Here is a 26,256-nt window from a genome sequence, read left to right on the forward strand (position 1 = left end):
TGCCTTGCTTGAGCTGTTGAGCAAATGAGAACTGAACAGTGGAGTGGAGAGAATTAGAGAGAATGAGAGATATAGAGAGGCGGAGAGCAGAGAGAAAGGTAAAATTTTTAGGATTTGAGTTGTTTTATTTGTTTTGATTTGTGATTGTTTTGTGGTTAATCTCTTAGATTGGATTTGTAGTTTATCTGGTTGACTTTTGGTTTGTCTAGAGGATAATAATGTTTAACTGGATTTACCAAAATTTTTGTTTTTTGGTTAAAAAGATGTGCTAGATTTTTGTAATTCATGATATTCATCTGAAACTATATTTTTTTTTTTTTTGGCCCTTACTACCCCTTATTTTTTAAAATTTTGGGGCCTCCCTTCCACTTGGGGGCCTTAGGCAATTGCCTAATTGGCCTAAGGGAAAGGCCGGCCCTGACTCCCCGACACGTCACACATTGCAATGCAGTTACTCAGCTTGCCCTTCTTCAACAAGTCATCCACCATTCTCTTCAACTGAAGCTCCGCCACCTATCCTCCATTGCTATCATTCAACGAAGCGATAATCTCATGTGGAAGCAAGGCACCCGCCGTGATTGTTGCCTCACCACGCTTCACGCTCTCGAGGTACTCTTGGAATCGCTTTTTGTCGTGTTTCAGAAAGTGTTCCTTGTAATTCTTCATTGCCACCGAAGGTACACGGTTGTAAGGCAAGGTTTCCCACATATTTGCACTCATATACACTTCGAGGTGTTCCAGAACCTTATGGAGTGGAACCAAAACTTTCTTTCTCAACCTATCTCGGACTCTATAAGCGTAATGAGCATCTTCTAGGGTTTGATATTCCGGGTCGGACTCTTATGGGAAAACATGTTTAGCAATGCTCTCAAATATCAACAAGGACTTGTCGTAGGCCGAATCAATCGTAGGGCACCATTTCGCTGCAAGACTAATATCTCTATGCTTTCCTTCATTCAAATCTTGCATATCAGCCTTCAACATCTCAACAAAAACGTCAGAAACGGCGTCGTGCAAGAACCGATAAACTGGATCTCAGTTATACCTCTCGAAAGCTTTCTTGGCCATGGCCAAGACCTGTTCTTTCCTCATCGTCCTTGCGTGCTCTCTTTCAAGATTGACTTTAGCGATATTCTGCTGAACCCTTAGCTCTTTGGGCAACTTTGAAATCTTATTCTTGTTCTTATTCTTCTCGATTTTTTTTCATATCTGCGAGGTGTTTTCTCACGAGAAAATGCATTCTGCCTATGACTCTCCCCCTACCTTGCATTCTTCTACCTATACCCTTGGCTCTTTTTCTCTGGTCCCATTCTCTCTTGGCAGTTTCGCGTGCTGACTCGCCTTCGAGTATTAGGTAAAGAATTTCAAGGAGGTCTTCGAAGTAACTGAAGTCGGCGAAGGTTCTAGCATTGAGGGCTAGGGTTTTAGGGTGGTGTTTATGGAGCCAAAGCGCCGTAGTATAGAATCATTGCTTGTCAGATTTGCCAGTGCCACGTACGCCACGAAGGTTACAGATGAGTTTGAGTGGGTGAAAGGGTGGTAGGCCCAGGCTTTTTGGACTTGCTCGATGGTTTCGTGGGATGGTGTGGAGGGGACAACGTGGAAAAAGAAATCTAAACATGGGTTTCCTATTGCCTTGTAGGTTAATGAACAGTTTTTTGTGAAGCCGAGTGTGGGTTCTTGGATTGAATGATTTAGGGTGTCTACTGAGGACTCGATGGTGGTAGTGGTGGTGCTTCTCGTGTTGATCTAGGGTGGGCCGAGAAGAAGGGAATCTGAGGCCATTGGGATTTTACTTTAGGAAGGGCGAGTGAGATTGAGATTTTTGCTTGAGATTAGTGGTGGTGCTTTTGGTGTTGATCTAGGGTGGGCCGAGAAGAAGGGAATTTGAGGCCATTGGGATTTTACTTTAAGAAGGGCGAGTGAGAATGAGATTTTTGAGAGAGAGAGAGAGAGAGAGAGTTTGATGATGAATTTGTGATTGTGAATAGGGTTTACAAAGGGGATTTATAAGAGAGAGAAGATTACTTGGCAAGCAAGCTTTTTTTTTTTTGGATAATTTAATAATTGCAAATACAATACTTGGAGACTACAATTCACCTGTTTCAAATCTTCATTTTTTTTGTTAAAAAAAATACCCCTACACTCCTATATTTAAGTAAAGATAAAACTAAAGGACAATTCGGTAAAAATATAACTCGAACTTCCACTAAAATATGGCTTAAAAATTAGGGCTTATTCCACTTATAAATTAGATAAATTAGATTCTCAAAATAAGAATCACACACACACACACACACACACACACACACACACACACACACACACACACACACACACACACACACACACACACACACACACACACACACACACACACACACACACTAGCATTATGCCCGTGCGATGCACGGCTTAATCAAAATTCATATATAAATAAAATTTTTTATTAATTTACTTAAAATAAATAATAAAAATAAATGAATATTTTACTTTTAAGTTACATAATGAATGTATGTTGTGTGAGACTAAGGTATCATAAAATACATACATATATATATATATATATATATATATATATATATATATATATATATATATATATATATATATATATATATATATATGAGAGATAGGTTCAAGTTACACCTGGTGTAACTTTACAAGAGTTACACTTTTTTAAGACCATAGATTTTTCTTGGATCTAATGGTTAGAAAACACTCTTGCTATGTCATAATTATTTTCTAGAAATTAGTAATTAGTATTAACTCTTCCTATTAAATGTGTAAAAAAAAAAAAAAAAAAAGGACAACTTTGACCTCTCCCATCTCCATCATCATCGTTTTCTCCTTTCTCTGTCACATGTCTTTTTGGTTCTATGCACTTTAGGCCTCAACCATTGATTTATAACACCATTGTTTCACGGTATTGGAATTAGTGCTATAACAGCAGTTCTTTTAAGAATCACTCATGGCCAAAGTCACAATTATTTTAGAGAACAATTGTTGTGGCTGAGTTTTTCTAAAATATTCATGACCAATTTCGTTTGAGGTCTGCCAAAATAATAGGTATAAGGGTGAAAATAATTAGAAAAATACTTATGGCTGAGTCTTTCTAAAACACCCTACGTGATAATGTAATCATCTCTTTCACTTAGCTTATCATAATTATTATTTCAAAAGGCAAGGATTACAATGTCAAAAAAGCAGCGGGAACTAGGAATGGAGTTGGCCAAGATTGGTTTTGCAATATGACAAGCCAGATCTACAAAGAAAATTCTTCAATTCAATGAAGCTATTTATGAAACAGGCTAATGATGAAATAAAAAAAATCAGCCACAAAGAGTCTTTGCAGCAAGACAGGTAACCAATTCAATCTGACTTGGTGGTGCTCAACAGTCAACATAATGCATGGTGGCTCCCCATAATCATCTATACTCCAAGAGGAGAGAGAGAACATATAACTTGTTTTTGGTAAGGAGAGACTGGTGTGGAATGCCATAAATAAATGATAATAAATGAGATGCTAATTAGATATCAGTATTAATGAGTCATTTTTTTAACCGTTAGATCAACTTAAATCTAATGGTTTAGAAATGGTGTAACTCTTAGAGTTACACCAGGTGTAACTTGAACCCAACTCTATATATATAAAATTAATTGAATGAAAGATAGTAAAGGTACCTAAAAATGTATATAAAATAATTTTCAATAATACATTGAACTTTAAGGCTCAATTAATTGCATATATTTAAATAGAAAACCCTTGAATTTAATAGTTAAAAACTATCCAAAACAATAATTGAAATCATGTTTAAGTGAAACCTCAATTCAATAATTAAGAACAATCTAAATTATTAAACATTTAAAAATTTGAAGTAGAAAGAGACTCACATGAGAATTTAATTTTTGTCCTTGAAAGTATGAAAGAATGCACTGAAACTTGAGTGAGTTTCACCCTCCTAAGTTTAAGTTTAAATTTAAAGTTTAAGTCTTGTGCGTTGCATGTTACATGTGTGTGTATATGCATGAAAAATTATTTGAACTTAACATTTATTGTAGAAAAAATGTGGTGTAAGCTTACCTCTGTCTATCTAATTCTTATTATAATCTCTTTGTTTTGCGGGGAGAGAGAGAAATGCTTCTTTCGAAAAAAATAAGTCAGCGTATAATATATAATAGCTAAAATATTAATCTTTAGAAGCAGTATCTCATACAAATTACTATTTTAATTGTGGGTTTTGGTAGTTAGAAGTTAGCGCATAGTAGTTAATAATTAGAAAATTACTTTGAAATTTTTTTAAACCAATCCCTTAAAATAGTTTTAGTAGAGTTTAAATCATGTTAATAAATTATCTCTCTATTAAATTTTTTAAAAAAAAATCTGTTAATAAAAAGTTATTGATAAAATTATTATTAGTAAACATTTCTTAGGCTTATATATTTAGCTTTGTTGCCAAATTTATATAAACTCTTTTATTTTATTTCATTTTTTTTTTTTTGCAGAATATAACACAACCAAAAACCTATAAACAACAATTTACATTCAATATAAAGAATATAATCAAGCTTATTCATGATTTAAAATTAAGAAATTAACACAAATTATAAATTAAGATATCAATTTGGAAAAAAAAAAACAAAGAATAAACCTGTTTGTTTTCTCTATCACTTTAAGAGATGAAAAGTGTGAGTATATAACTAAAACTTGAATCAATTATTGTAGAAGAGAATAAATAAGTACGGAAGTTTAATATTATGAATTGAGTTAAATCGTGTGTGAGAAGTTTTTATTAATATTTTTGAAGTTAAAAAGAAAAATAGCTTAAACAAATTGAAAAAATAATAATGAAGAAAGAATGTATACCTGTCATGGGATTTAGGCATTCACATATTGGAGTAAACTTCACTTCAAAAAGAATATATATATATAGGTAGAGTTTCATTTGATATAGAATTTTAATCCCATTGGAAGATTTCTAATCAATTTGTTTGTTGCTATCTCATAAATCACATAAAAAGTGGAAAAAAATGTCATATGAAGAGAAAGAAAAAGGAAAACATTTTTTTTATTGAAAAATGGAAAATTTTCTTTTATAACCAAAAAAAAAAAAAAAAACCTAACGTTTTTTTTAGAAGAACAAACATTTATTATATATAGAATAGATAGTTTTTTTTTTTTTTTTTTTTTTTGAGAAGAAAGAGAAAGTGCTTACTTTAAACTAATATACTTATTACCTTATTTACAATATTTTTTTAACTTTTTTAAAAAACATTTTTGGTAAATTAGTATGAACAATAATTATCTAAAAAATAGTCACGTGTGAAGAGGAAGATTTTACTATTGAATATGTAGTTATTTTTTTTTTGGGTATTATTTTTTTTTTTATTATTTACTGGAAGTCATATAATTTAAACTTAAAAAAAGGAATAGATGAAGATTGTTGTTGTTTTTTTTTAAAATAAAAAAAAAGGATTAGATGAAGAGTTTGACTTGCAACCAAATTAAAAATTTTTATCAACTTATAAATTATAATAATAAAATGATTAGATGAAGAGTTTGGATTGTAATTAAATTAAGATTTTTATTAGCATAGAAATTATCAGAGAAGAAGATAAGTACAAAAAATTATAGTATTTATTTTTAAAATTTTTTTAAAAAAATTTCTGCAATTTAGTGCAGCCACTTGGCGCAACCACGACTTTTAAACCCAACTTTTATTATATTGTATATGATTCCTCCCCGTGTGTATATCCTCCCAATGAAAAAAAGGTCATATGAAGAGAAAGAAAAAGGAAAACATTTTTTTTATAGAAAAATGGAAAATTTTCTTTTATAACCAAAAAAAAAAAAAAACCTAACGTTTTTTTTAGAAGAACAAACATTTATTATATATAGAATAGATAGTTTTTTTTTTTTTTTTTTTTTTTTTGAGAAGAAAGAGAAAGTGCTTACTTTAAACTAATATACTTATTACCTTATTTACAATATTTTTTAACTTTTTTTAAAAACATTTTTGGTAAATCAGTATGAACAATAATTATCTAAAAAATAGTCACGTGTGAAGAGGAAGATTTTACTATTGAATATGTAGTTTTTTTTTTTTTGGGTATTATGTTTTTTTTTTTTTATATTTACTGGAAGTCATATAATTTAAACTTAAAAAAAGGAATAGATGAAGATTGTTGTTGTTTTTTTTTAAAATAAAAAAAAGGATTAGATGAAGAGTTTGACTTGCAACCAAATTAAAAATTTTTATCAACTTATAAATTATAATAATAAAATGATTAGATGAAGAGTTTGGATTGTAATTAAATTAAGATTTTTATTAGCATAGAAATTATCAGAGAAGAAGATAAGTACAAAAAATTATAGTATTTATTTTTAAAATTTTTTTAAAAAAATTTCTGCAATTTAGTGCAGCCACTTGGCGCAACCACGACTTTTAAACCCAACTTTTATTATATTGTATATGATTCCTCCCCGTGTGTATATCCTCCCAATGAAAGTACTTTTTCCTTCTTTTTAAAAAAAAAAAATCATGGGATTAGCTATACTTCTAGGTACACAACTACACATTTTAATATTTTATGCTTTGGATTTTTTTTTTCTTTCTATCCTATTACTTTAGGTTTTGTTGATAATATTTAGATAGTCACAATTGTAGGTTGTAGCTATATGGCACCAACCAACTAAATTTACTTTTCAAAGAAGAAAACCAACTAAATTTAATCTCTTTTTAAAATTTTACATTTTGTTGAATGTAAGAAGCGTGTTTTGTTAAAACACTTATTTTTTAATGTAAGTTGCATGTTTTGTTAAAACTGCTTTTTTTATAATACACTACATGTACAAATAAGGATTAGACGGGGAATTTAGATTATAATACACTACACTTAAAAAATAAGGATTAAATGGATTAGATGAAGAATTTAGATTGTAATCAAATTAATATTTTATCAACTTAGAAATTATAGCAGATGGATTAGATGAAAAATTTGGATTGTAATCAAATTAAGTTTTTTTATCAATTTAGAAATTATAGGAGAAAAAAAATTATATACATATTTTTAAAATCTAAAAAAAATTCTTCTATTTGGTGAAGCCACTTGGTGCAACCATGGTTTCTAAGCTCAACTTTTATTATATAGTATATGATATATATATATATATATATATATATATATATACATAATTTTTTTTTTCTACAAAATAGGACCATTAAAAAAAAAAAAATCTCATTATATGTGCAAGTGTAATGAGACTAGTTTATTTTATGAATACCTGGGTAGCCAGTTGGATTTATGAATAGGATAAAAGGTAGCCCATATGAGAAACCTCCAACAGATAAAATGAGCACAAGCCACCGAAAGGGCATTTCCCAACACTCCCCTTCAGTAGAAGATACCAAAGACCTATACGATATCCCATTGAACAATTCTCCATTAAAAAAAAAAATCAAAAGCCAACAAATTAATTTAAATATCAAAAGCTGACAATATACTATAACTAAATAAATCATGAAAATCATAAAGTATTATAATATTTAATATAAGCAAATCAATAGATGCTGTATACATGTAGTGTGTAATATAAAAAAATTTAAGTTTTTTTTTTAATCTTATTTATTTCTTTTTTAACTTTATCAAAGAATCAAATGATTAGATCCCGATTGAATACCCACGCAAACAATAAATTATTTATATTGATAAATTTCATTCGAAATTTAAGAATAATCAAATTAATAAAGTACAGCATTTACATAAGGTAAGAAGTATGGTCTTACAAGTCAATTTCATGAAACATCTCTCATAACATGTGTGGGTCCTATGATACTATCTTCTATTTCAAAAAGGGTAGAGGCAGTGGAGCACCCTTATAAAAAGTGGCTAACTATACATAGAAGACTTAGTAATTTTAAATATATAAAACAATTTCACAACTCATAAAAATTTCGATGAAATGAAAAGTTATGATATGTATAACTTTATTCTCATATAAGACCACTAGCTATTAGCATTTCTTTTATTATAAACTAATCATAATATATCACCTCAAAATTTTTTTAAAAACTGTGAAATTTTTTGTGTCATTGGGCCTATTTTAGGTCTTAGGCAACTATAGCCAAACTGATAAATGGACTTCTAATATCATCATTATGACAAATTTTTAGTGGGGGAGAAACTTTATGGGGGGGAAAAATCAAGGACAAAGACTAGTCACCCGAAGGCCCATTATCTTGTACAAATCGGGATCACCAGCACATGAAAGACATCAATGAGTGTTATAATTCGCAATGACAAAGGGTATTCCCTCGAAGGCCCATTACCAGTTACAAATTGGGCATCCAATACATCCCACACAGTTAAAAAAAACAAAACAAAACAAAAAACCAAAAATGAGGGTGCAAAATCTAACGCAGGAGGCCATACCAGTGGAAACATAAGATCATTTTTCCTGAAGCAGCGGTGTTTCTCACTTTCTCTTCTCAGCTGAGGGCTCATTTTCTAACAGTATCTTAATTAAAGTATCTTTAAATTTATTTATTTTAAAGAGAAAGTATCTTTAATTTTAAGAGTCTCTTACACTAACGTCATTGATTTGCTCATCATACTCAAACAGTATAAAATATAGACACATTTTTTGTCAAAAAAAGACGGAGGATGACCCAGGACTAGGAGTAATTCAAGAGGACTTTTGTTGTTCAAGGAATGAGATGTAACTTGGAAGCCTATTAATCAAACGGACAACAGTTAAAACACGGTGACCCCATAGACTCATCAAAGGTAAGGAGGATTGAAACTTTAAGACTCTTAATACATTGAGTATGTGCTAATGTTTTCTTTCAACATCAACGTTGTGTTAGGGTGTTGCTACACAAGTGAGTTGATGTAAGATGCCTTTAGTTTTGAATTTTTTTTTTTCTCATCAGGAATCCAGTCCCCTTGTCAATCCTAATTGTTTTAGTTTTGGTGTTGACTTGGGTTTCAACCATAGCGCCTATGATGCACCAAGACAGATATAGGTATCGGTACGGTACAGAAACAGGTAAGGATATAACATTATTTAAATAATCTAAGATATGATACGTCGGGATACATCAATTAATTAACTATTATTTATTTATTTATTTATTTTAGGTGTATTTAAATATTTTTGTACATAATTTATGTTTATAACTATATATATCACAGACTCATATATATATAGGGTTGAGTTCAAATTACACCTAGTGTAACTCTAAGTAATGTTAAACCAATCAATATTTTTTAATTGGATGTGAATTTTAACAAATTGACTGTTAGATTACATTATCTTTATATATTTCTATGATTGCAAAATTTCAAAGTGATTAAAGATTAATAGTCGGGTCATCTATCAATTGTATAAATTCGAGTTTTTGTAGTTTAAAATAATGCATAAAAGATGAGTTTATGGATCGAATGGTAAATAATATCTGATTGGTATGAAAAATGGTGTGCATGTTTAGAACATGTAATCTAGCGATAAAATTTTCAAAATATAAATTCATTAACAAGTTATTGGGTGGTGTAATATTGCTTAGAGTTACTTCAGATGTAACTTGAACCCAACCCATATATATATATATATATATATATAAAACAAATTCAAACCCACAACAATGAGCCACGTCAAAACAAACATGAGCCAAAAAAAAAAAATGAGAGAGAGAGAAAGCATAGAGGCTAACACAGGTGAAAAAGAGAAAAAAAAAATCATCTTGGTGATTCCGATCAGAATAAAGGCAAGTGAGAGGTGAGGGAGAGAGAGTGAGAATTTGAGAGACTTACTGGTGGCAAGAAAGAGGACGAGCTCTTGCGATCGAGAGTTAGAGCTCATTTCAACATATGGGCTATTCAGGGCAAAAATCGAAAGGGACTAAGTGAGAGACTAAGGGGCTGTTTGGATGGTTTTTTTTATCACTCAATTTCCATCACTCATCACTCATTACTCATCACTTATCACTCATCACTCATCACTTTAAAATACTACACCCGTTTGACAACATCACTCACTTCCCATCACTCAATATTTTTCACACTATTTGTGGGTCCCATACCTATCACTCGGTGCAGCCCTTTTTTTTTTTTTTTTTTTTTTTCCAGTACCTAGATCACCCGAACCTAGTGAAGAAAAAAAAAAAAAAACCCCAGAATTGAAGACCGAACCCAATGAAAAAAAAAAAAAAAAGAGAAAAAAAAAAAAGAAACCCAGAACTGAAGACCGAACCCAGTGAAAAAAAAAAAAAAAAACCCAGAACTGAACACCAAACCTAGTGAAAGAAGAAGGAAGAAAAAAAAAAGTCAGTTGGTCAAAAGTTACAGCTGAGTGGGTCCCCTATGTGTGTTTAATTACAAAAATGTCATTGAGTTATGAGTTATGGAAACTGAAAACAATCAAAATGTGTTTTCAGTTTCCATAACTCATAACTCAAAAATTAGAGAATTGAGTAATCGAAACAGAGTTATGGTGCTCCCAAACGAACTTCTCGCTATGGGTTCCACTATTTTTAAGTTATGAGTTATAAAAACATAGTTATGAGTTATGGAAATTGATGATCCAAACAGCCCCTAAGAGGCGAGAGTGTAGAAACTAGAAAGAAGAGAGTGAAAGGGTAATCACGTGAAAGGATTAGGGCTTTTAACCTAGCTGTGCGGATCGAATGGCCAAAAGTCAAATTCTTATTCTCTTTTTCTTTATTAGATTGGTACATGTTGTATCTCAAATATATCCTAAGCATATCTAAGCTGTATTGGAATACTAAATTGATTTTTTTATTATCCCGAGTAAGTACATTTGTATCGGTATTCTATCCATATCCGTATTGAATACCGATATAATGGCATTTTTCCCGTATCGAGGCATCATATGATAGCATAGAATTGTTTAATTTATAAATTTATAGCACTTGTCAGTCGCATGACCAACAGTTCCACAGTATGCTCATACATAACATGCCTATCCTTAGAAGTGTTAGGATTCCCCTACCGTAACTATTGTCGGTGCTAGAGTACAAAGCATTTAAGATGATAAGTTGTTAATTATAGATCATTAGTGGCGGGCTCGCATCAAAAGAGAACCTATACTGCATCATAGTCAACGGATGACGACGTGGCTGGAAATCAGGAGGTGGGTGTGGAAATATATATGGCAGGCATATAGGGATCTATGTCCTCCAGTGGGTCCACACGCGCACAAAATGTGTGAGGCCGTGGAGCTCAAGGAATCCATCCATGTGTCAGAGAAAATTTTCGGAATTTGAAGCATTATATGAATTAAATTTCACGAATTTAAAAATGTGCTTGTGTTTTGAATAGTACGTTTGTTTGTTGGGTGTGTGAGCTGGTAGGTCTATTGGTGAGTGTTGTGAAATTGTTGTAATTTTGTTTTAGTGTATTTTGTATGTCTTAAGGGGCTAAAAAAAAAAAAGTAGTATTTTAGTTAAACAATTTCAAGTAAATAGATACTTTTTAATATTTTTAATGAGTATACCACAGTATGTTATACAACAAATAACTTTTTGATTTTTTATTATTATTAACTTAAAACTTTTTCAATTCCAAGAATTTCAACACTTTCCACAAATATAACTCTTGTGAACGGTTTAGGTATGATATGTCTTGATCAAATATGGGTCAAATTAAAATATATTGTTATTCCGTTTATCCATATTCAATTTATGATGAGACTAGTTAATTTGTCAAAACATACTTTTTTTCACATTTAAATAATTTCAAAAAATGAAACCTACTTTTAAAATCTTATTTTTAGTCTTTCTTTTAATGCTACTAATTTTTTTAAAAAAGGTTTAAAACTTATATAATAATTAACAAATTCTTAAGTTTGTAGCTTGCTAATTGAGTTAAGAATCCACTAATCCAATAACTTCACAAAAAGGCAAATACGCTACTCATATATAAAAATAAAGTAAAATCAATTAAAAAGAAATATAGATATATATAGTTATTTAAGCAAAAAATATAACATAATAGGCAAAGAAAAATAATAAAAAATTGAGACGAAAAATTTATAATGAATAAATAAATAGAAAAAACTACTCAATTTTAGCAGTAGGGCTGACACAAGAAATACTGATATTTGAGAATTGCATATCAATTATGGCCTGTTTGGGAGTTTAGAGAGGGAGGAGAGTAGATGAGAGTAGAGGGGAGGGGAGTAGTGGGGAGGAGAGTAGAGGAAAATGATTACCCTCTACCTTGTTTGGATGTTTTTATAATTAGTAAGGGGGAAGGGAGTAATTAGCCCTTCCCCTTGTTTTTAACATTGTAATTTTATAAATATAATAAGGGTAAATTAGGTAATTTACTTTATTAATAATTTTATGTACTTTACTCTCCCTCCAAATCTCTCCAATTTGGGGGAATTAAAAATGAGGGGGTTGGAGGTAGTTGAAACCTCTTCAAACCCCTCCCCTTCCTTCCTTAAAAAACTCTCAAACAAGGTAATTGAATTACTCCCCTTCCCTCTACTCTACTCCCCCTCCTTTTTTAAACATCCAAACAGGCCATTAATGAGTAATGTCATTAATATTTCATTTTCAATATAGAATTTTAATATAATATTCACATATAAATACAACTGATGAAGCAGTATCTCGTCAGTTCCTCTGGGATTCGTCCAGATGGTTCCCGGCAGTACTCTGATAACCTTAAAGGAGCAAGAACTTATTCGAGTGGTCACCGGTGTGATGCCTGCCACAACGCCTCCGATGGCAAAGTCAGTATGAAAGAAGGCAATAGTTGAAGTATCAAGAATAAAATTAGTTCAAGTTGTGATGTTGTCTCTGTACCTTGTTATGGTGTTGTGAGGGCTTTATATACCCTTGGGGATTATACCCGTTGGGGTATTAATGATTCTTCTGATAACGTCTTTAGGGGAGTAATGGGCGTTAATGCCTTTCCATTGGTTTGTCCAGCTGGTCTTGTAACGGTTGAGGCTTTATTGGCAGCATTTAATGACATTAACTCTTCCTCTGATGATGCCGATAACTGGTCATGTTCGTCTGTAAGATCACCTCGTCTATGTTTAACTTCGTCAGTCCCATCAACAACAACCACAACAAACAAGTTTACTCCCAAAATTAATTAAGAATTATTTGAAATTTTTTAGGGGCCATGACCTGACATGGCTCTACCACTAAATCAATGATCAAAGGTCACACTCCTAAGTGGGAAAAGAAGAAACATAGGAATTAACATAATTCATTAGTTATCTCACATATCACTTGACAACCACATCAACAACATAGTTCATTGGTCGAGTGTCTTACTTATATATTATTATAATTATAATCATCTCTGTTATTTATCTATTAAAACAGAGCATAACAGGCTAATCCATCTCTTACAAACTCAAAACAGACTCTAATGCCTACCAACAAATCAATTAATTATTTACAAACACGTGTCCGCTTAGTTACTGAAGTGATGAGTCCCTTTTTGATATGCACCATTATCAATTTTTTTTAATACTTTCTTTCCTCTCCACATATGTATTAAAATACTTAGTATTCTAAAAATAAAATAAAAATTTACTAAAGTGATATAAAGCTCATGTGACACTTGCGTGTCTCACTTAAGTTTTTTTTTAAACCATATGAATTATACAATATGACTAAAATAGTATGAAAGCTTTTAAACCATATGAATCATACGATATGACTAAAATAATATGAAAGCATGAACTAAATTGATCATTCCAAAAATAGTATTTGTAACGAGCCATACAAGATCAATGTGCCTCTAATTTCAACAGTTCACACTAAATTGTGTATGGTTATCTATTTGCTATCCATTATGATGCTTGATTACTACAATATTATATTTTGTATAATTTTGATTTCTGCCCCCATCACATGACTTGTTCGCATCTTTCTTCTAACCACTGGTGCAGCGTCTAGTAGCAAGTAAAGTCGCCATCCTAAGTGGGAATTCGAGAAACACCATTGTGCACTTTTTTAGTGTTTTTGGAAAATAGCTAAAACTTTACATTTATCATGCCAACGTGTATGTATATAACCTACTCACGATGTGGGGCTTCAACGCCATGTTATGAAAAATGATGATAATATATAACAGAAGTAAAAAAATTCATAAAAGCCTCAATGTGCCTGTAGCTTAATGACATATATTTGAATTTTTTTTTTTGATCTATAATTATTTTATAAAGACAATTAATATATAACAAATTATAATTGATAGGGTATAAAATAATATACAAAAAGTGAATATATATTTTATAATTGAAAAGTCTTCTAAAGTTAAGTGCTTTTTTTCCTACACGATTCTTGCGGTATGTTCAACCATGTACATATTACATTGTTGGTGCAAACACAATGATAATGGAAATAACACGAAGAGAAAATGAATAATACTTCTAAATTTTTTATTAATTTAAAGAAAGAGATTACACAACACTATTTGAACTGAGGCGCGGCATTCGCTCTCTTTAAGGAGATTCAAGCCTTTGGTTGGCTAAACTTTGTAACCGGTACAGATCGTCTCTGACTTGTCTCCCCTAGGATACAACAGCCCAACAAGTGTCGTATGGCTAGAACAACCTCTGCACAAAGTGTTCAAGCCCAAAGCTCCACCAGAAAGAACACCATTCCTTGCCAAGAATCTCTCTATTTTTTTTTTTAGTGTATATTGCAGTAACTTGGATTGTGTCTGAATGGGTCTATTTATAGGCTCAATGGGCCTCACGAAATTACTACCCAAATTAATCTGATTAATTAGGTCCATTATTATGATATAGTGGGTGTTACAAGATTAATTGTTGGATATTATTCTGATGTGCTAGAGTTACACAATTTAATGGTGAGATAAGAAGTTTTCTGAATAATAAAAAGGCCCAAACGGATAGTCCATTAAGTGGGTTAATGGCTCATTATTTTCCATAATAAAAATGGAATATTAATTCGGGTCATTTACTTACCAACGGATATGGTAATTACTCTGAATGGGCTGTCAAGTAGGAGGATCCAATGTGTTGATTCATTTCCAAATTTGACACATCCACCCTTCACCTCCCCCTTGCGCACGTATCTGGCCCAATATTTGAGACAATTCATGTTAGTCCATTAATCACTACAATTAAAAAGAACAAAATAGCCTCTCTCCTTTTCAATGTGAGATTAAACATTTTCACTAACTCCTAATCTCTAAGTCCTGAATTGTTTTATGATTAAAAGTCTTTAATTTATTTTAATTAGAGGTTTTTAATGAGATTAAAATTCTAATTAAAGTTATATAGTTTCTAATGAGATTAGAATCCTTTATCTAGTAAATTAAGGATAGAATCCTATATAACTAATTTTTGATTCATTAGTGTTTAAGGAATCCTAAATAGTTTAGGACTTCCATTTTAGATAGTGATTCTAATGAGATTAGAGTCTTCAATAAGTGCAAGGTTATTAGTTGTGATGAGATCACAATTATTTAAGAAAAACCCAAATAACAAGTGGGAGTGCTGAAATGACCCTTTTGTTAAGTTTATTGTAATGTGAATAGATACATTGTCTTGACTTTGAGTCTTGCATTCCAAGCGGAGGGTATTTATTTCACTGATCACATGATTAAACTTCTTTGTGATTGCGCGAATGTTCGTTACGCTATTGTGATGTGACTTAGTAACATCACATTGAATTTAAATAATTAAACACATTTGATGTGTAGGGTTAAAATTATGATAAGATCACAATGATTTCAATACAATCCACTTGTTCTAAAATTTCTAGTGGGAGAGAGATGCAACGGTTGGATCTCAAAGCCTCCATTGGCAGTTCATAGTGGTGTGGGGTAAACATCTCGTCTTGGCCTCGAGCCTTGTGTTCCATGCGGATGGTGTTTTGCATCATGGTACCACAAGATTAAACTTCCCAGTTTATAGTGGTGTGGGGCAAGCACCTCGTCTTGGCCTCGAGCCTTGCATTCCATGCGGTGGGTGTTTTGCATCATGGTACCACAAGATTAAACCTTACAAGGGTAGAGTTATGTGGCTACACATGGGTCTAGGCAATGGTGTACACTAGACTAAGTTTGATAACATCCTCTGTGATGAGTTCTTGCTATTATTACTTAGAGGCTAAAGGAAGAGCGGCAAATTATTTTTGTTTGGTGAGAGTTACCATGATAGCATTAATAATGAAAGTAATTCTCGCTTGATCATTATGGTTGGTATTCACTCTATGCTAAGGAATATTAATTGCAGGATTAGGTTGTCATTGAAACTAGTATAGTATGGTTATGGTTGCAAAATATAATGTCCTTGTATTTAAGTTCATAGTCTCAAAATAAAGTTGTCATAAATTTTTGTTCTCTAACTACTATTTTAATAGAATTACATTAATTAAGAAATAATTTTGGATATGGTGCTTAAAGGAGCTGAAGTACATATTTATGTTTCGATTCAGCATTGTCATAATCTCATATACATGATGCATTTATGGAAGATAACTTATGATGTGATCATAGTCTCCATAGAAATGCTAAAATGTTACATTGGCTTCTATCTCAATTGTACTAAAGCATGAGATGCAAGAGTTAGTACTAGATTTAGACTTTATATTAAGTCTAAATGAGATGTTTGGTATGAATCATATTGAGTGCTAAGAAAGGCCTAAGGAGTTCCAATTCTCTATCATTTTATGAAAATGTTTTATATTTTTAAAATGAATTGGAATTCTTAGATGTAGAGTTTAAATGTTAATCTCATTTGTATATGATCCACAAGTCCTTGTTAGAATCATTTGATCAATTCAAATTGTTTTTGAAAATAAATTCTTTTTATATTATCTGAATTGATGATTTAGTTCTACGCAAAGGAAGACATCCTAAAAGCTAAGGCAATGATCAATATGATTCTTAGCCTAGACCAAAAGGTAAGGGTGGTAAGAAGAGGAATTAAACTACCAAGCAGTTGGACATGCTAGTTGCCCTAATAGTTGTTAAAAGAAAATTAGACTTAAAAGTATGACCAAAAGGAAAGTGTTTCCGTTTTGGTAAAGTTAAGAATTGTCCATGATTGTCTTTTAGATGGAAGTTTACATGTTTTACTTTTTAAAGAGAAAGTTTCATCCTTTGGTATTGTATGTTTTGGCACTTATGTCTAGATCTTATTAATCTAAATGATATCCAAGATTGGTGAAAGATGGGCTTTTGGAACCATTATTTTGTTATATTCTCAGTCTATGAATTCTATTTAGAGGATAATATGATCTAGGGCTCTTTTTCATAAAGGAATAAAGTTCCAATGACTTCTTTAAGTCAGTGCATACATAAAGGAGGAATAGGGCTCTTTTAAAGGTAGAATGTTCTATAAGAAAAATGTCAGAATTTGTTGTAAGACAGCTATAAAATACATTTAGAAATGAGATGGTTGTATTAGATACACCACAAGACATTATTCTGTAGATAACTATTACACGGTACAATATTGTAGTGGGAGGGTAATCAATTACCAAATAAATTCATACTTTTGGAATAAACTTTTGAAGTTATTTCACAAGGGTATGAATTTGATCCTCGGTCCTACGTAAAGGCAATAGATGATATGAATATGAATTACTGGATCAAGGTTATGTGAATAGAATTAGATTCTATTTAAAGTCTAGAACTTGTAGAGGCGCCTAGTAGCATTAAGCCTATTGTTTTCAAATAGGTCTTCAAGTAAATGAGATTGATAGATTTGAAGTTTCAAACCTTCAAAGTCAAGACTAGCGGTGAAAAGATTTATTCAGAAAGAAATGGTTCGGCTATAAAAAGATTTTTTCACCAATAGTCAAGTTTGACTCTATCTAGATTCTCTTATTCATTATATTTCATATGGATGAAATATTGCAATGGATATCAAAAAAGCTTCTTTTAGTGGCAATCTTGAGAAAGACATCTATATGATGTAACTAGACTTGTTCATAGCAAAGAACTAGTAGTGTTTAGTATGCAAGTTGCTTAAAGTCCATTTATGGACTAAAGCAAGCATCTAAATCATAAAATATCATCTTTGATCAAGCAATCAAATTGTTTGATTTTGATCAAGTATTAAAAGGCCTTATGTGTGTAAAAGCTATATAGAATAATAAATTTCTTAATGTATGTTGATGACATTCTAATCATTTAGAATGATGTAGAGTTATTGTCATCAATTTTTTTGTTGTCTAGTCCAGTTTGATATAAAGTACTTGGGAAAGACTGGTCACATCTTAAGAATTAAATTTTGTTAAAATTCAGAAATTAAGATGTTGGATCTATCTCAAACTGCTTAAATAGATTCGATTCTAGCCAAGTATAGCATGTAATAATTCAAGAAATGATTCTTTCATTTTAAGTTTGAAGTTCCTTTATATAGGACTATAGTCTTAAGACATATAAAAGGAAGAACATATTAAGATGGTTTCTTATATCATATCAATAGGGAGTCTTTATGCTATGCTATACACTAGGCTAAATATCTATTTTGCGGTGGGCATGGTAAGCAAATATCAATTGAATCTAAGATCAGTTAATTTAGTGGGAGCAAAGCATATACTCAAATATCTTAGGAGAATGAGGAATTATATGCTTGTCTACCAAAGTGAGGATTAGATGGTTATTGGTTGTACAAATACTGACTTGTAGTTTGATTGTGATTCATGAAGTTGGACTTCAAGATAGGTGTTCATCTTAGGTGGTGAAGCTACACATTAAGTGTAAGTATTGTCTCATTAGAGAGATATGAGTACGTGATTTGTAATAGTATAAAAGATAATTTATGCAATAAATCTGGCTGAAACTTGTTTCCAAACCTTGCTTTAGAGTGATTATGAATTACTCTAAAGGGAAATAAGTGTCGGATATATGGTAAATTGTCTTTGAGGGCAAGTGGGAGATTGTTGGGGTTTATGCCCTAAAATCCAATTTATTGGCATGTCATAAATAATAAAATTGTTTAATTATATGAGACTATAAATAAATGATCTAATGGGACATTATCATAGTCCATGAAATGCATTGTATGTGATTTATGTGATTTAGTCACAGAAGATATAAATTACAAGTTCCTTGTAAACTCAAAATGTAGTTTGTAGTTGGTGATGAAATTGGGTGTTTCATCTGTAAAGACTATAACACATCAACTAAGATGATTTGTCTTGATCATGAAAGTGGAGACTTCTAGTTGATGTGTTGATGTGTCTTAAGAGTTAAGACATATTGAACTGGACCGTTGTGAGATTAATTATTCAATTAATAACTGTCACCTGAATAATTAATCTCACGACTTCTAATTTCATAGACTCTTAATTCTGAGAGGGTAGTGAACCCAATCATGATATATAAGTTACTTTGATATATCAGGAGTGAGATCTAATATTCACAGTCAAAATCTCAGTATGTTGGGTAACCGCACGTAGTGTTGAGGGAATACATATTCTCAAGATGGAATCTATAATCTATTCTTATAGAGACATGAAATATCTCATTGAGATAAGTTTAATGGGAAATGGTTATTCAAGGCGCCCACTTTAGTAAGGAGTTACTAAAGTTTATATTTATTGAAATTGGATTTCAATAAATGTGAATAACTAAAAGATTAAGCCGGGTACTCAAGAATAAAATAATTGTTTACAAAGTGACAGTTCATTATGACTTTGTTCACTATAGATATTTTATGGAGGGGTCAAATGATATTGTTAGAGTCTTGGGATATAATTTATTAATAAGGCCTAGAGTGCAATTATATTTATATAGTGGTATCAAATATAATTAATGGTAACTTTGGACTTGTCAAAAGTTGACAGAAAAGCCCAAGGCCTATTGGAGCTAGTGTTCTCATTGGTCCCATTCTAAGCCACACACTAAAGCCCAATTGGAAAGGCTCAATAGGCCAGCCCAATTAGATAATTAGTTAGTTATAAAGGGAGAAACATACATAATTTTTTATAAGAAAAAAACATCATTGTGAAATGGTGTGTGTGTGTAGTTAGAAGCCACTCGATTATTTTCCCTTGGAAACTGATTGAGAGACCACACTTGTTGGGCGTAAAGTAGAATTAGAGTGAAGATTAAAAGTGTTCCCAAGTACTTCTAATATTTTGTTTTGAATTACACCGCATCAAGGTACGCTATCTTGTTCTTAAATTCTGAAATTTATGTTGTGCATGTTATCAATCATGAATGAAATAGATTCATGTTTGTTGCTTCTGCTGTGTGTTTTGTATAAGATACAAAACCAGATTTTCCAAAACATATAAGGAAAAGAAAGTTTCCAAAAAGGAAGAGCCTAACACAAGTATCAGAAAAAAGAAGAGTAAAAAGAAGAACATTGAGAGAAAAACATGAACAATATATTTTTCTGTGTAATATTGGTCTCGTCGGGCAAGCTTGTATTAATACATTGACTTACATATTCTATAAAATGAACCCTTCCTTCCTTATTCTCATCCTCGATCTAAACCCTCTCTTATTGTATGATTCCTTCTCTTATTGTATGATTCCTTCTCTTACAAATTTATTAATTTGGGCCTAAGTTGAACTGTACTAACTCATTGTTCTAAGTGAGTTTGGGCTGGTAGAAATCTTGGCTCTTACAATTGATGCCATCTGTGGGAATCAACGAGGTGTTGTGGATTTGTATTGAGTGTTTATGGCTAACGTGGGCCAGGATAGGAAGGAATCAATTGGCTCGCAAAGGAAGAACTAGTTTGTTAACTTGGAGCGAAGGAGGGATAGGCAAAATACTCCAAGTGTTTTGGTGGAGTCTTACCATACTGAGTGTACTGAGCGGAGTCACTCAGGGACTAGGAGTCATGTCTTACATGATCAGGAGACACAGAAGTTCCAGCGGGAAATAGATCGCTTACGAGCCAAGTTGAGGCGTAGGGAACATGATAGGAGAAGTCCATCCTCCCTACCAAGCGATGGTTTTAGGGGAAGTAGGGATTGTTCATATTGTCGCAAGTCTAGAACTCCATCTAGTGAGTCCTTTTTAGCCTCTTCACTCCAGGATAAGTGGAGAATAGTAGTAATAAGCGTGAGAGAAGGCCTTCTCACCATGTCATAAGGAATGATGCAATGAATAAGGCCTTAGAGTAGATTTCTAAGTCACCCTTCATCAGGAGGATTAACAAAGCCAAGCTTCCTCACCAGTTTTCTCAGCCGATGTTCGCCTTTTACAATGGGAGAACTGATCCCATAAAGCACGTCAGCCCCTTTAATCAGAAGATGGCGATCCATGCCAATAATGAGGCCCTTATATGCAAGGTGTTTCCCTCTAGAGGAGCTAATGAGGGCATTCGGGGCCAGATTCATAACATGCAGCAGAGTCCCCAAGCCATTAGACTCTTTGTTGTCTATGGTGATGAGGGAAGGAGAGACACCCAAGACCTACTCAGACTGGTATTGGAAAACATATAATGAGATTGATGGAGACTTTGAGGATTTGGCCATGAGGACTTTTAAGGTTGGGCTCCTTACCGAGCACGAGTTGAGGAAGTTGTTAACGATGAAATCCACCTTGAACATGCGCCAACTTATGAAGCGCATAGATAAGTATAAGCGGGTGGATGAGGACCAGATACAGGAAAAGGCTAAGGCTAAGGCTAAGGCTAAGATGTTCTCAGAGAAGAGGGACACTCCGGGGGGGGGGGGAGGGGGGAGGGATACCAGGGTAATTGCCCTCGAAGGGAGTTTTCTAATTAACCGTCTTCCACAGGAGCTCAGTTTGTCAACTCTTTGTTTAAGGAGCCAATGTATCAAATACTGGAGAAAATCAAGAATGAGCCTTATTTTAAGTGGCCTAATAAGATGGGCAGTGTCTCATCCAAGAGAAACCAAAGCCTCTATTTCCGCTACCACAAGGACAGAGGGCATACTATCGAGGATTGTAGAACCCTGCGTGATCACCTGAGCCAATTGGTGAGGGCAGGGAAGCTCAATCAGTTTTTGCATCAGCTTGCAGAGTAGTTCAGTCACTTAAGGACTGAGTTTCATAGGGATAGCGCTCCTCGGCCAGCTTTGGGTACTATTAATGTGACCTTTGCCAAGCTAGGGAATAGTGGGGACTCGAGTATTCAGTTTATGTCCATGGGTGAAGGTTGTGACCTGAAGTACGGTGCTCAATCTCCTAAGAGAGCCAGAGTGATGGACACCCATACCCTAGGTTTCTCTGAGGAGGATAAGGAGGGAACTCTTTAACCACATGATGACGCTCTAGTGGTTACTATTAGGATTGGGGGTTATGATGTAAAGAGAGTGCTGGTTGATCAGGGAAATGGAGCAAAGATCATATACCCCGATTTGTACAGGGGGCTAAGCTTAAAGGCCGAGGACCTGGAAAGGTATGATTCATCGTTAGTGAGCTTTGATGGTAGGATGGTGGTCCCTTAAGGAATGATAAGGTTGCCTGTACAAGTCAGGGATGAGGAGGTGTAGGTTAGCTTCATTGTAGTAGAGACATTTTCCCCCTACACAACTATCTTAGCCAGACCTTGGCTTCATGCTATGGGTGCTGTGTCCTTAATCTTACATCTGAAGGTTAAGTATCCTATTCAGAGGAGAGTGGGAGAGTTGGTGGATAGCCAAGTCACGAATAGGCAGTGCTTGGTATCAGCATTGACACGGCAGCCCTCAGATCCTATTGTGGTGCTTAAAGATCCAATCTGATAACAACTAAAGGGCCCTACAGACGGGGACATCTAGAGAGTCGTTTAAGGATCTAGAGAGAGTGGTAATAGGACAAGATCAGGAACAATATTTCTAGGTGGGATCCCAATTGCCACCCTTAGAAAAAGCAGAGTTGGTGAAGTTTCTAGAGGCCAACGTTGATGTCTTCGCATGGAGTACTTATGATGTCTCAAGGATCGACCCTGGGTTTATATGTCATCAACTGAACATTAATCCCAAGGCTATGCCACGTAAACAGCTTCCTCGACAATCATCCAAAGATCACATCGAGGCAGTGAGGATAGAGGTGAACAAGTTGAAGCAGGCTGGAGCCATTAAGGAGATCTTCTATCCCAAATGGTTGGCCAACACTATGATGCTTAAGAAGAAGAATGGGAAGTGTCGAGTCTGCGTGAACTTTACTGATTTGAATAAAGTTTGTCCAAAAGACCCCTTCCCCATCCTTAGAATTGACCAGTTGGTGGATGCCATGGTGGGACACCCTCGGATAAGTTTTTTGGACGCCTTTCAAGGTTATATCAATACCCCTATCATTACTTGATCAAGAGAAGATGACCTTTCGTGCTCCTAATGGGAACTATCATTATCGGGTGATGCCTTTCGGCCTCAAGAATGTAGGATCCACGTATCAGAGAATGGGGATGCGAATGTTTGAGTCACGGCTTGGAAGGAATGTGGAGGCATACATTGATGACATGGTGGTGAAGAGCAGGAATATAGGAGAGCATTTGGCCGATTTAGGGGAGACATTCTCAGTTCTGAGAAAGCATAAGTTACGCTTGAACACCTCTAAGTTTTCTTTTGGGGTCAGCTCGGGCAAGTTTTTGGACTACATGATTACTCACTGTGGGATTGAGGTCAACCCTGACTAGATTAAGGCTATTAACAATTTACATCCTCCTCGAAATCCCAAAGAGACGCAAAAATTGACTGAAATGGCAGTTGCCTTGAATTGGTTCATCTCTCGGTCAGCGGATAGGTGTCATCCCTTTTTCCAATTTCTTCACAAGTGGAAGGACTTTCGGTGGACGGAGAAGTGTATAATGACTTTTAAGTATCTTAAGCAATATTTGTCAAGTCCTTTAATATTCTCTAGGCTCGAGAAGGAAGAAGTGTTGTATGCATACCTAGCAGTCATGGACTATGCTATTTGTCTCGTCTTGGTTAGAAATGAGGATGGGGTCCAGAGGCCTGTCTACTATATTAGTAAGTCCTTACAGGAGGTTGAGACACGCTATTTACCTTTAGAGAAGGCAGTTTTGGCTATAGAGCATGCCATGAGGAAGCTGCCTCATTATTTTTAGGCTCATACTGTGGTGGTGCTCACCTAGTTCCCTTTGTAAGCCCTTCTAAGGAAATCAGAATATATGGGCAGAATTGCTAAGTGGGGAACCATGTTTGGGGCCTTTGATGTCAAATACATGCCTCTAATTGCCATAAAAGGGCAAATTTTGGCAGACTTTGTGGCGGAATTCAATGAGGGTACAATAGAGAAGGAGGAAAAAGGATTGGGGATGATGATCACATCGGCCATCGTTGCCCTCCCTTGGGAGGTTTATACGGACGGGGCATCTAACTAAAAGGGATCAAGGATAGGGATTGTGCTAATTACTCTCAAGAAGCTGGTAATGGAGAAATTGTTATGGTTGGGTTTCTTGGCTACTAACAATGAGGCTAAGTACGAGGCTTTGTTAACAGGAGTAGCAATGGTTAGACAATTAGGTGGAGAAGTAGTGGAGTTGTATTTTGATTCTAGGTTGGTGGTGGGCTAGGTTAATGGAGAGTTTAAAGCTCGGGATAAGAGAATGCAAGGGTATTTTGCTAGGGTACAGTATGCTCGAGCTCAGTTTAAAATTTTTGTATTGAAGCAAATTGCTAGGGGCCAGAACTCCCATGCAAATTCTTTGGCCATGCTAGTCACTTCTCTAGGGTTAGGCATTCCTTGGGTTGTGGTTGTTGAGGAGATAAATAACTCAAGTCTCACAGGGGTATCCTTGGTTGGGGTTTATAGCCTTTACGTGGGGACGGGTTGGATGGACCCTATAGTGGCCTTTTTGAAGCAAGGATTGTTGCCTGAAGGCAAGTGTGAAGTAGAGAAGGTGCGTAGAAGTGCTCCTCGCTATTGGCTATCTAAAGACTAGAAGCTGTACAAGCGCTCTTACTCAGGGCCATATTTATTGTGCGTGCATCCGGAGGCAGTTGAGCCTTTGTTGGAGGAGTTACATGAAAGCATATGTGAGAGTCACATAGGGGGCAGGTCTTTGGCGCATAGGGCCCTCACCTAGGGTTACTGGTGGCTTAGCATGCAAGAACCTCATAGGATTATACGAAGAAGTGTGACCAATGTCAGAGGTATGCCCCAAATATTTATCAGACAGGAGGAGTTTTAAATCCATTATCTAGCCCTTGGTCGTTCACTTAGTGGGGCTTAGACATAGTAGGACCATTTCCTCGAGCTATAGGAAACCGAAGATGGCTCCTCGTCGACACAGACTATTTCACCAAGTGGGTGGAAGCTGAGTCACTTGCTAATATCAGGGATATGGATGCTAAGAGGTTCATTTGGAAGAATATTGTCACAAGGTTTGGAGTCCCTCACACACTAATTTCGGATAATGGTCTTCAATTTGACAGTAAAGCTTTCCAAAGATATTATGGGGAGTTAGATATTAGGAACAAATATTCTACACTTACCTATCTACAAGGGAATGGACAGGCCGAGACCATCAATAAGGTTATAGTATCTGGGCTGAAGAAAAGGTTGGACAACGCTAAAGGAAAATGGGAGGATGAACTACCCTACGTATTATGGACCTATTGTACCACACCCCGAAGATCAACAAGGGAAACTCCTTTTTCAATGACTTATGGGGCAGAGGCAGTAATCCCCCTTGAGTCTGGGTTCCCAACTTTAAGAACAGATCAGTTCAACATTGAAGAGAAAAATTGTTCACTCCTAAACAGCCTGGATGTGGCTGAGGAAAGAAGAAAGGTGGCAATGGTAAAGATGTCGCATTACCAACAGAAACATAAGCAAGGCTATGATAAGGGGATCAAGTTGAGGTCATTAGCTCTGGGAGACTTGGTCCTTAGAAAAGTGGTGGGGACAGCAAAGAACCTTGCTTGGGAAAGCTGGGCCCTAACTGGAAAGGCCCATATAAAATTACTTTCATTGCTGGCATTGGGGCTTATTACATAGAAGATCTGGATGAAAATGTAGTTCCTCGTCCTTGGAATGTAAACAATCTATGACGTTATTATTATTAATGTTATGAATTCTTTTTCCACTCATATCTTGGTTAGTTTCATTTTATTGTGGATGTATTTGCTGTAGCAATCAGTCTGTGAAATCTTCCAAGTGTTAAACAAAACCTAGGCATTGTTCGGCTCCTCGGGTCACAAGCTTAGGGTAAATTAACATTGCAAGAAATATTCTAAATGTTAAACAGAACCTAGGCCTTGTTCGGCTCCTCGGGTCACAAGCCTAGGGTAAATTAACATTACATGAAATATTCTAAGTATTAAAAAGAACTTAAGCCTTGCTCGGCTCCT

General features: G+C 34.2%; 2 protein-coding genes and 1 pseudogene across 2 annotated transcripts; 2 read left to right on the plus strand and 1 right to left on the minus strand.

Moving 5' to 3' along the window:
• Positions 1 to 399: 399 nt before the first annotated feature.
• On the minus strand, positions 400 to 21,255 carry LOC142624983 (uncharacterized; annotated as a pseudogene).
• Positions 21,256 to 23,639: 2,384 nt separating this feature from the next.
• LOC142624984 (uncharacterized) lies at positions 23,640 to 24,008 on the plus strand. Its single transcript, XM_075798700.1, has one exon. It carries the CDS (start codon positions 23,640 to 23,642, stop codon positions 24,006 to 24,008), a length of 369 nt encoding a protein of 122 aa, XP_075654815.1.
• A 63-nt stretch (positions 24,009 to 24,071) lies between these two features.
• On the plus strand, positions 24,072 to 25,903 carry LOC142624985 (uncharacterized). The gene is made up of 3 exons (XM_075798701.1): positions 24,072 to 24,257; positions 24,477 to 24,803; positions 25,127 to 25,903. The coding sequence occupies exons 1-3, from the start codon at positions 24,072 to 24,074 to the stop codon at positions 25,901 to 25,903; spliced, it is 1,290 nt and encodes a 429-aa protein (XP_075654816.1).
• The last annotated feature ends 353 nt before the right edge of the window (positions 25,904 to 26,256 follow it).

The sequence above is a fragment of the Castanea sativa genome, chromosome 2 (assembly GCF_040712315.1).
Source record: "Castanea sativa cultivar Marrone di Chiusa Pesio chromosome 2, ASM4071231v1".
NCBI lineage: Eukaryota > Viridiplantae > Streptophyta > Magnoliopsida > Fagales > Fagaceae > Castanea > Castanea sativa.

What these genes read in the sequence shown, in the direction of transcription:
- LOC142624985 (XM_075798701.1), top strand. Translation starts at nt 24,072, where the DNA reads ATGGGCAGAATTGCTAAGTGGGGAACCATGTTTGGGGCCTTTGATGTC. An exon ending in TCGTTGCCCTCCCTTGGGAG is followed by an intron (nt 24,258 to 24,476) that starts GTTTATACGGAC and finishes GTGGTGGGCTAG; the next exon opens with GTTAATGGAGAGTTTAAAGC. An exon ending in GCAAGTGTGAAGTAGAGAAG is followed by an intron (nt 24,804 to 25,126) that starts GTGCGTAGAAGT and finishes TCGTTCACTTAG; the next exon opens with TGGGGCTTAGACATAGTAGG.
- LOC142624984 (XM_075798700.1), top strand. Translation starts at nt 23,640, where the DNA reads ATGGCAGTTGCCTTGAATTGGTTCATCTCTCGGTCAGCGGATAGGTGT.